Below are 11008 nucleotides of genomic sequence, written 5' to 3' on the forward strand. Positions count from 1 at the left end.
CCTTAAATTCCCGTTTCCCACTCTTTTTTTACCGTTTTCTATGACAGCATACCATGTCTCAGATAAAACATTACAATGAATTAAGAGTTAGATGTATATATACATAAATTAATATATATATATATATATATATATATATATATATATATATATATATATATATATATATATATATATATATACATATCGCCGACATTATTTTCGTTTTTTAATGATAGATCTATAACAATACATGCATTGCTTTAAATTTCTTACTACATTCAAAGGTTATATCTATCGATTTACTCACATATTCTAACAATAATAATAAATTCATGATAGATCTATTTCTTACAAGTAATAATACAATAAGATTTTTACCTTTCAAGTTTGTGATAAACTGATTTTTTTTTTTTTTTTTTTTTGTTATTCACTAATAGTAATTTATCGTCTTTTTCTTTCTTTTTCTTCATTTTCAAAAAGTAAATATGTGTGCGACATCATTTCACTGAAAATATTGTATAAGCGGCATTTAGTAATACAACAACAACAACAATAATAGTAATAATAATAATAATGATAATAATAATGATAATAATAATGATAATGATAATGATAATAACAATAATAATGCTAATAATAAAAATAATAATGATAATGACAATAATAACAATAATAATGATAATGATAATGATAACAATAATAATGATAATGATGATAATAAAAATAATAATGATAATGATAATAATAACAATAATAATGGTAATGATAAAAATAACAATAGTAATATTAATATCCCAAGAAGATAAAACCGAAATACATTAAACCCAGAGACAAAATTTTCAAATTTTAGCGTGAAAATGGCCACAATTTCTCAAAAATGGCCACAATTTCTCAAAAAAATATTAACAGCTGTTTTTCAGCGATCGTCAGCTGGCCTAATTCGCTAAATCCATTTCGATTAAAATGTGACTCTATTTCATGAGTTATATTATCTTAATTGTTTCTAGTATTAGTAATAGTAGAGAATATTACTTTGTTATCATTTCTCTTGTTATATAATAGGTGATCTTTCTCGTTATGCTTTTATGCTTACTATTACCTTTATTGTTATTGTTATGAGAATTATTATTGTTTTTACAATTGTTATTGTTATTGTTGTTATTATGGTTGTTATCATTGTTATTATCACTGTTGTTATTACTTTTATCATCATTATAATTATTATGAATGTTATTGTTATTACTGTGATTATCGTTATCATTTTTGTTGTTGCAGCTGTTGTTGTTGTTATTTTCATTATCAGTATCATTATTTTATTGCCAGTTTCATCATGCTCATTATTATTATTATTATTATTATTGTTATTATTATTATTATTATTATTATTATTATTATTATTATTATTATTATTATTATTATTATTATTGTTATCAATGTCTCTATTATTATTACTTTTATCATTATTATGATTATTATTATTGTTATCATTATAATTGTTGTTCTTATTGTTGTTATCACTATTATTATTATTATCAATATTACCATGTCATTATTATCATTCTTGTTGTTATTGCTGTCTCTTTTTCTCCTTCCTCTGCTTGTGTTATCATTATTACTATTATTATCAATGTTATTACTAATATTGTTATTATTGTTATTATTATTATTTTATCAATAATATCATTATCATTATTATCATTGTTGATATCATTAGTTTCATTATCTTTATTATTGCCCTTTTTATTATCATGATTATTATTATCATTTTCATCATCATCACTATAATATCTACTAGTATCATTATAGAAAATATTCTTTTTGTTGTTGTTATCATCAATATTATTGTTATTATTATAATCCTTATCATTATTCCCAGCAGGCAGAAAAGGGATTTAAATGAATCATTATGTTGTTCTGTGATCGAAGACAAAAAAAAAGAAATGAAGAATTAAAAAATGGAAAAAATAAGTGGGAATGTTAGTTTTTTCCCGCTATTTTCCCCTCTATTTTTCGGTCATGATCTATCTCACTTTCTCGATCTTATTTTCATTCTTTCTCTCTGTCTTTGAGGCTTGTATTTCTCTCTCCTTTTCTTCTATTTTCCTCTCTCTCTCCTATTCTTTATCTTCTCACTCTTTTTTTTTGTTTTTTTTTTCTCTCATTCTTATTTTTGTCTTTCTCTCATTCTCAGTCTTTCTCGCTCTCTCTCCCTCTCCCTCCCTGTCTCTCTCTCTCTCTCTCTCTCTCTCTCTCTCTCTCTCTTTCACTCACTCTCTCTCTCACTCACTCACTCACTCAGTCACACACTCACTCACTCACTCTCTTTCTCTCTCTCTCTCTCTCTCTCTTTCTCTTTCTCTCTCTCTCTCTCTCTCTCTCTCTCTCAATCACTCACTCACTCACTCACTCACTCACTCACTCACTCACTCACTCACTCTTATCTCTCTCTCTCTCTTTGTCTCTCTCTCTCTCTTTGTCTCTCTCTCTCTCTTTGTCCCTCTCTCTCTCTTTGCCTCTCTCTCTCTCTCTCTCTCTCTCTCTCTCTCTCTCTCTCTCTCTCTCTCTCTCTCTCTCTCTCTCTCTCTCTCTCTCTCTCTCTCTCTCTCTCTCTCTCTCTCCCAACACTCCAAAATCTGGAACGACAACCCCCTCCCCCCTTATCACTACTCAGATACGTGTTATCAGACCCTGTATTCTTATCAGCTGACCCTCTAAGTTACTAAATGAAAAGCATGAGAACCAATATACCCTTGTTGAAAGTTGTTGTCTTTTTTTCTTCCCGAGCATTTCGTACCAGTCTTTTTCTTCCTCTTTAGATACATAATGAACCGACCGTGTTCATTTGATGTAGCTTGATCACTTGAGGAAGAGTATCTGTTGAAATCGGCCTCAAATGGGTTATGATGTGATGGAATTGTTTGTCAAGGTCATGTTTCCGCACCTCATACGTTTGTGAATATGTGTATGCGTACTTCCGAATATATGTATGTATGTATATATATATATATATATATATATATATATATATATATATATATATATATATATATATATATATATATACATACATGTACACACACACACACACACACACACACACACACACACACACACACACACACACACACACACACACACACACACACACACACACACACACACACACACACACATATATATATATATATATATTTATATATATATATATATATATATATATATATATATATATATATATATATATATACAAAAGAGAAACAGAGAATCAAAAGAAAGAAAGAAAAAAGGAGAGAAAAAAGACAAACCAGGCAAAAGAATATATATATATTTATATCGACAAATCTCAATTCACCGATCTAAACCCATTCCCCCCCCCACCCTCCCCCTCCTCCCCCTCCTACTGCTCCTACACCTCCTCCTTCCTCTCCTACCTCCTCCCCCTCCTTTCCCTCCACTTCCACCTCCCCTTCCCCTCCTACCCCCTCCACCTCCTCCCCTCCTACCCCCCCTCCTTTCCCTCCACCTCCTCCTTTCCCCCCTCCTACCCCACCACCCCCTCCACCACCCACCTCCCCCTCCTCCTCCCCCTCCACCTCCTTTCCCTCCCCTTCCCCTCCTCCTCTCCCCCCTCCTCCTTTCCCTCCTACCCCTCCTCCTTTCCCTCCCCATCCCCTCCTCCTCCTCCCCCTCCTCCTACCTCCTCCTCCTACCCCACCTCCTCCTCCTACCCCTCCACCTCCTCCTTTCCCCTCTCCCCCTCCTCCTACCCTCTCCTCCTTTCCCTCCCCATCCCCTACCCCTCCACCTCCCACCTCCACCTCCTACCCCCTCCTTTCTCTCCTACCCCTCCAACCCCTCCTCCTACCTCCTCCCCCTCCCCTCCTCCACCTCCTCCTACCCCTCCACCTCCTTTCCCTCCCCATCCCCTCCTCCTTTCTCTCCTACCCCCTCCTACCCCCTCCTACCCCACCTCCTCCTACCCCCTCCACCACCTCCTACCCCTCCTTTCCCCCCTCCTACCCCTCCTTACCCCCCTCCTCCTTACCCTCCACCTCCTCCTTACCCCCCTCCTCCTTACCCTCCACCTCCTACCTCCTCCTCCAGAACGACGCCGCCGTCAGGTACCTGAGCTTCAAGGGCGAGGCGGCCGCCAACTCCTCCCTCTTCGGGTACGAGTCCTTCTCCGACGACGAGCTCTACCGCCGCTTCCGGTTCCTGGCCAAGAAGGGCCCCGGCGCGCTCGGCCAGCAGGATCTCGAGGAGGTAAGGGCGGCGGGGTTGTGAGTGGGTGGTTGGTGTGGTTGAGAGTGGGTGGTTAGTGTGGTTGTGAGTGATTTGTGTGGTTGTGAGGGCGTGGGTGATTTGTGTGGTTGTGAGGGCGTGGTTGGTGTGGTTGTGAGGGCGTGGTTGGTATGGTTGGGGGGTTGCGTGTGGTTGGTATGGTTGTATTGGGGTTGGTTGGTGTGGTTGTGAGGGCGTGGTTGGTGTGGTTGTGAGTGGGTGGTTGGTGTGGTTGTGAGGGCGTGGTTGGTGTGGTTGTGAGTGGGTGGTTGGTGTGGTTGGGGGGTAGCGCGTGGTTGGTGTGGTTGTGAGGGCGTGGTTGGTGTGGTTGTGAATGGGTGATTTGAGTGGTTGTGAGGGCGTGGTTGGTGTAGTTGTGTTGGGGTTGATTGGTGTGGTTGTGAGGGCGTGGTTGGTGTGGTTGGGGGGTTGCGCGTGGTTGGTGTGGTTGTGAGGGTAGTGGTTGGTGTGGTTGTGAGGGCGTGGTTGGTGTGGTTGTGAGGGTAGTGGTTGGTGTGGTTGTGAGGGCGTGGTTGGTGTGGTTGTGAGGGTAGTGGTTGGTGTGGTTGTGAGGGTAGTGGTTGGTGTGGTTGTGAGGGCGTGGTTGGTGTGGTTGTGAGGGCGTGGTTGGTGTGGTTGTGAATGGGTGTGGTTGGGGGGTTACGCGTGGTTTGTGTGGTTGTGTTGGGGTTGGTGTGGTTGTGAGGGCGTGGTTGGTGTGGTTGTGAGTGGGTGGTTGGTGTGGTTGGGGGGTTGCGTGTGGTTGGTGTGGTTGTATTGGGGTTGGTTGGTGTGGTTGTGAGGGCGTGGTTTGTGTGGCTGTGAGGGCGTGGTTGGTGTGGTTGGGGGGGCGTGGTTGGTGTGGTTGTGAGGGCGTGGTTGGTGTGGTTGTGAATGTCTGCTTTGAGTGGTTGTGAGGGCGTGGTAGGTGTGGTTGTGAGGGCGTGGTTGGTGTGGTTGTGTGTGCGTGGTTTGTGTGGTTGGGGGGGCGTGGTTGGTGTGGTTGTGTTGGGGTTGAGTGGTTGCTTGGTTGGTTTGAGGGGATGAGTGGGCGCGTGGTTGTGGTTGTGTGAGGTTATGGTTGTCGTCGCTGATGTGGTTGTTGGCTGATTGGGTCGTGTTGTAGTTGTGCGGGGATATGGTGGCTGGAGTGCGTGGTTGGGTGAGCGAGTGGTTGTGGCTGTGTGGGCGTGTGGTTGTGGTTGTTGGCGTGTTTGGCTGCTGGTCTTTGTGGGCGTGGTTGTGTGTTTGCGATCGTGTGTGTTTGTATACATGTTTGTATAGATGTGTTCGTTTTGATAGACTGTGTCTGTTTATGTATGTTTGTGTGAGTTTAATGTTTGTATATGTGTACTTATATGTGTGTTTGTATAATTTTTTCTTCTTTTTTTTTTTTTTACTTATCTGTGTATCTAACTGCTGTTTTACTTTTGTTTTTGTTTTGTTTTATCAGTTGTGTTGCCTGTTTTTCTATTTATTTGTGTGTTCAACGTTTTTTCGTGTGTGTTTGCCTCTGTTCCTGTACACTTGTCTGTGTCGTCTATGCACGTATAAGATTACATGGGTATTACCTACATGTGTGCGTATGTACCTCGTATATGATTTGTGTACATGTGTGAATATTCGTCTCCACTCCTAATGAACTTAATTATTCATAAACTGCATAGAAAATAAATCCATTTAAAAGAATAAGTAAATAAATAACTAATAAGACAGAGGAATAAAATAAAAAAAACTAAATCAAGAATAGAAATTAAAAATAGCCGATAAAATAATCATATAAAACATCAATGTTTGAATAAGCACAGATAAATAGACTGACACAAGTAACTGGTAAATGAAAATACTTATAAATAGATAAATAAGTACGAAAGAAAAAAACAAAACAAGTAAATGAACACCTAGCCTTAAACATAAACAAATCATAAACACACAAACATACAGCAAGTGAAATCCCACAACTAAACAAACACCAAGAACAGATAACGAACAAAAAAAACAGATCAACAACCACGAACACAAAGGAGCAGAGAAATTTTGACCTTTTCCGACCCCTTTTCCCGCAGTACAAGCTTCTCCAGGCTGGCATGGAGACCATCTACAGCACCGCCACCATCTGCGACTACCACGACGACACCCAGTGCGACTTGACTCTCGAACCCGGTAAGGTCCTGGACATAGGGAGGTGTGGGGTGGGACTGAGTCATTTTTTATGAGTCAGTGGGGTAGGAATGAGTCAGTGGGGAGATATGTGGGGTGGGACTGAGTCAGTGGGGAGGTGTGGGGTGGGACTGAGTCATTTTTTATGAGTCAGTGGGGTAGGAATGAGTCAGTGGGGAGATATGTGGGGTGGGATTGAGTCAGTGGGGAGGTGTGGGGTGGGACTGAGTCATTTTTTATGAGTCAGTGGGGTAGGAATGAGTCAGTGAGGAGATATGTGGGGTGGGATTGAGTCAGTGGGGAGGTGTGGGGTGGGACTGAGTCATTTTTTATGAGTCAGTGGGGAGATATGTGGGGTGGGACTGAGTCAGTGGGGAGATATGTAGGCTGGGACTGAGTCATTTTTTATGAGTCAGTGGGGAGATATGTGGGCTGGGACTGAGTCATTTTTATGAGTCAGTGGGGAGATATGGGGTGGGACTGAGTCATTTTTTATGAGTCAGTGGGGAGATATGTGGGCTGGGACTGAGTCATTTTTATGAGTCAGTGGGGAGATGTGGGGTGGGACTGAGTCATTTTTTATGAGTCAGTGGGGAGATATGTAGGCTGGGACTGAGTCATTTTTTATGAGTCAGTGGGAAAATGCGGGGTGGGAATGAGTCAGTGGGGAGATATGTGGGCTGGGACTGAGTCATTTTTTATGGGTCAGTGGGGAGATGTGGGGTGGGAATGAGTCAGTGGGGAGATATGTGGGCTGGGACTGAGTCATTTTTTATGAGTCAGTGGGGAGATGTGGGCTGGGACTGAGTCATTTTTATGAGTCAGTGGGGAGATGTGGGGTGGGACTGAGTCATTTTTTATGAGTCAGTGGGGAGATGTGGGGTGGGACTGAGTCATTTTTTATGAGTCAGTGGGGAGATATGGGCCGGGACTGAGTCATTTTTATGAGTCAGTGGGGAGATATGGGCTGGGACTGAGTCATTTTTATGAGTCAGTGGGGAGATATGGGGTGGGAATGAGTCATTTTATGAGTCAGTGGGGAGATGTGGTGTGGGACTGAGTCATTTTTTATGAGTCAGTGGGGAGATGTGGTGTGGGACTGAGTCATTTTTTATGAGTCAGTGGGGAGATGTGGGGTGGGAATGAGTCAGTGGGGAGATATGTGGGCTGGGACTGAGTCATTTTTTATGGGTCAGTGGGGAGATGTGGGGTGGGAATGAGTCAGTGGGGAGATATGTGGGCTGGGACTGAGTCATTTTTTATGAGTCAGTGGGGAGATGTGGGCTGGGACTGAGTTATTTTTATGGGTCAGTGGGGAGATGTGGGCTGGGACTGAGTCATTTTTATGAGTCAGTCGGGATATGTGGGTGGGAATGAGTCATTTTATGGGTCAGTGGGGAGATGTGGGTGGGACTGAGTCATTTTTATGGGTCAGCGGGAAATGTGGGTGGGACTGAGTCATTTTTATGAGTCAGTGGGGGAGATGTGGGGTGGGAATGAGTCATTTTTATGAGTCAGTGGGGGAGATGTGGGGTGGGACTGAGTCATTTTTATGAGTCAGTGGGGGAGATGTGGGGTGGGAATGAGTCATTTTTATGAGTCAGTGGGGGAGATGTGGGGTGGGACTGAGTCATTTTTATGAGTCAGTGGGGGAGATGTGGGGTGGGAATGAGTCATTTTTATGAGTCAGCGGGAAATGTGGGTGGGACTGAGTCATTTTTATGAGTCAGTGGGGAGATATGGGCCGGGACTGAGTCATTTTTATGGGTCGGGGAAATGTGGGGTGGGAATGAGTCATTTCTATGAGTCAGTGGGGAGATGTGGGGTGGGACTGAGTCATTTTTATGGGTCAGTGAGTAATATACTTTTTAAAATATCATGAGGCATGCGTTTTTAAAACAAGTTATCATGAGGCGTGGGTGGGACTGAGTAATTTATATGAGGAGATGAGTAATTTATAAGAAAGGTATTTAGAAAGATCATTATGAGGCGTGAGTTATTTTCGAAGGTTATTATGAGGGATGACTTATTTAGGAAGGATATCATGAGGCATGAGTTATTTACACAGGTTGTTATGAGGCGTGAGTAATTTACAAGAGATTGTCATGAGACATGAGGTATTTAGAAAGGATATGATGAGGCGTGAGCTGTTAAGGAAGGTTATTTTGAGGTGTGAGTCATTTAGAAACGATATGATGAAGCATGAGTTACTGAGAAAGGTATGTGGCAGGAGTTGTTTAGAAAGGTATGTGGCATGAGTTATTTAGAAAGGTATGTGGTATGAGTTATTTAGAAAGGTATGAGGCATGAGTTACTGAGAAAGGTGTGTGGCATGAGTTATTTAGAAAGGTATGTGGCATGAGTTATTTAGAAAGGTATGTGGCATGAGTTATTTAGAAAGGTATGTGGCATGAGTTATTTAGAAAGGTATGTGGCATGAGTTGTTTAGAAAGGTATGTGGCAGGAGTTGTTTAGAAAGGTATGTGGCATGAGTTACTTAGAAAGGTATGTGGTATGAGTTATTTAGAAAGGTATGTGGCATGAGTTTTTTAGAAAGGTACGTGGCATGAGTTATTTAGAAAGGTATGTGGCATGAGTTATTTAGAAAGGTACGTGGCATGAGTTATTTAGAAAGGTATGTGGCATGAGTTGTTTAGAAAGGTACGTGGCATGAGTTATTTAGAAAGGTATGTGGCATGAGTTATTTAGAAAGGTATGTGGCATGAGTTGTTTAGAAAGGTATGTGGCATGAGTTGTTTAGAAAGGTATGTGGCATGAGTTGTTTAGAAAGGAACGTGGCATGAGTTATTTAGAAAGGTATGTGGCATGAGTTGTTTAGAAAGGTATGTGGCATGAGTTGTTTAGAAAGGTATGTGGCATGAGTTGTTTAGAAAGGTACTTGGCATGAGTTATTTAGAAAGGTATGTGGCATGAGTTACTTAGAAAGGTATGTGGCATGAGTTACTTAGAAAGGTATGTGGCATGAGTTATTTAGAAAGGTATGTGGCATGAGTTACTTAGAAAGGTATGTGGCATGAGTCATTTAGAAAGGTATGAGGCATGAGTTACTTAGAAAGGTATGTGGCTTGAGTTGTTTAGAAAGGTATGTGGCATGAGTCATTTAGAAAGGTATGAGGCATGAGTTACTTAGAAAGGTGCGTGGCATGAGTTACTTAGAAAGGTATGTGGCATGAGTTATTTAGAAAGGTACGTAGCATGAGTTATTTAGAAAGGTATGTGGCATGAGTTATTTAGAAAGGTATGAGGCATGAGTTATTTAGAAAGGTATGTGGCATGAGTTATTTAGAAAGGTATGTGGCATGAGTTTTTTAGAAAGGTATGAGGCATGAGTTACTTAGAAAGGTATGTGGCATGAGTTGTTTAGAAAGGTATGTGGCATGAGTTATTTAGAAAGGTATGTGGCATGAGTTTTTTAGAAAGGTATGAGGCATGAGTTATTTAGAAAGGTATGTGGCATGAGTTGTTTAGAAAGGTATGTGGCATGAGTTGTTTAGAACGGTATGTGGTATGAGTTATTTAGAAAGGTATGTGGCATGAGTTATTTAGAAAGGTATGTGGCATGAGTTGTTTAGAAAGGTATGTGGCATGAGTTGTTTAGAAAGGTACGTGGCATGAGTTATTTAGAAAGGTATGTGGCATGAGTTATTTAGAAAGGTATGTGGCATGAGTTGTTTAGAAAGGTATGTGGCATGAGTTGTTTAGAAAGGTATGTGGCATGAGTTGTTTAGAAAGGTACTTGGCATGAGTTATTTAGAAAGGTATGTGGCATGAGTTACTTAGAAAGGTATGTGGCATGAGTTACTTAGAAAGGTATGTGGCATGAGTTATTTAGAAAGGTATGTGGCATGAGTTACTTAGAAAGGTATGTGGCATGAGTCATTTAGAAAGGTATGAGGCATGAGTTACTTAGAAAGGTATGTGGCTTGAGTTGTTTAGAAAGGTATGTGGCATGAGTCATTTAGAAAGGTATGAGGCATGAGTTACTTAGAAAGGTGCGTGGCATGAGTTACTTAGAAAGGTATGTGGCATGAGTTATTTAGAAAGGTACGTAGCATGAGTTATTTAGAAAGGTATGTGGCATGAGTTGTTTAGAAAGGTATGAGGCATGAGTTATTTAGAAAGGTATGTGGCATGAGTTATTTACAAAGGTATGTGGCATGAGTTACTGAGAAAGGTATGTGGCATGAGTTGTTTAGAAAGGTATGTGGCATGAGTTACTTAGAAAGGTATGTGGCATGAGTTGTTTAGAAAGGTATGTGGCATGAGTTATTTAGAAAGGTATGTGGCATGAGTTACTTAGAAAGGTATGTGGCATGAGTTGTTTAGAAAGGTATGTGGCATGAGTCATTTAGAAAGGTATGTGGCATGAGTTACTTAGAAAGGTATGTGGCATGAGTTGTTTAGAAAGGTATGTGGCATGAGTTGTTTAGAAAGGTATGTGGCATGAGTTGTTTAGAAAGGTACGTGGCATGAGTTATTTAGAAAGGTATGTGGCATGAGTTATTTAGAAAGGTATGTGGCATGAGTTGTTTAGAAAGGTATGTGGCATGAGTTGTTTAGAAAG

At 40.8% G+C, this 11008-nt stretch overlaps 2 protein-coding genes across 2 annotated transcripts in view; one reads left to right on the forward strand and one right to left on the reverse strand.

Annotated features, from left to right (window-relative positions):
• The window catches only part of LOC113803188 (angiotensin-converting enzyme-related protein), a 34246-nt gene extending 27767 nt beyond the window's left edge, over positions 1–6479 (forward strand). The window contains exons 5-6 of the mRNA XM_070117800.1: positions 4087–4245; positions 6330–6479. Of these exons, the coding sequence (XP_069973901.1) occupies positions 4087–4245; positions 6330–6479 (309 nt within the window). The remainder of the gene's footprint in view (positions 1–4086; positions 4246–6329) is intronic.
• The window catches only part of LOC113827588 (angiotensin-converting enzyme-like), a gene marked incomplete in the record, with an annotated part of 69865 nt that overhangs the window by 52506 nt on the left and 6351 nt on the right, over positions 1–11008 (reverse strand).

The sequence above is a fragment of the Penaeus vannamei genome, chromosome 41 (assembly GCF_042767895.1).
Source record: "Penaeus vannamei isolate JL-2024 chromosome 41, ASM4276789v1, whole genome shotgun sequence".
Taxonomy (NCBI): Eukaryota; Metazoa; Arthropoda; class Malacostraca; order Decapoda; family Penaeidae; genus Penaeus; species Penaeus vannamei.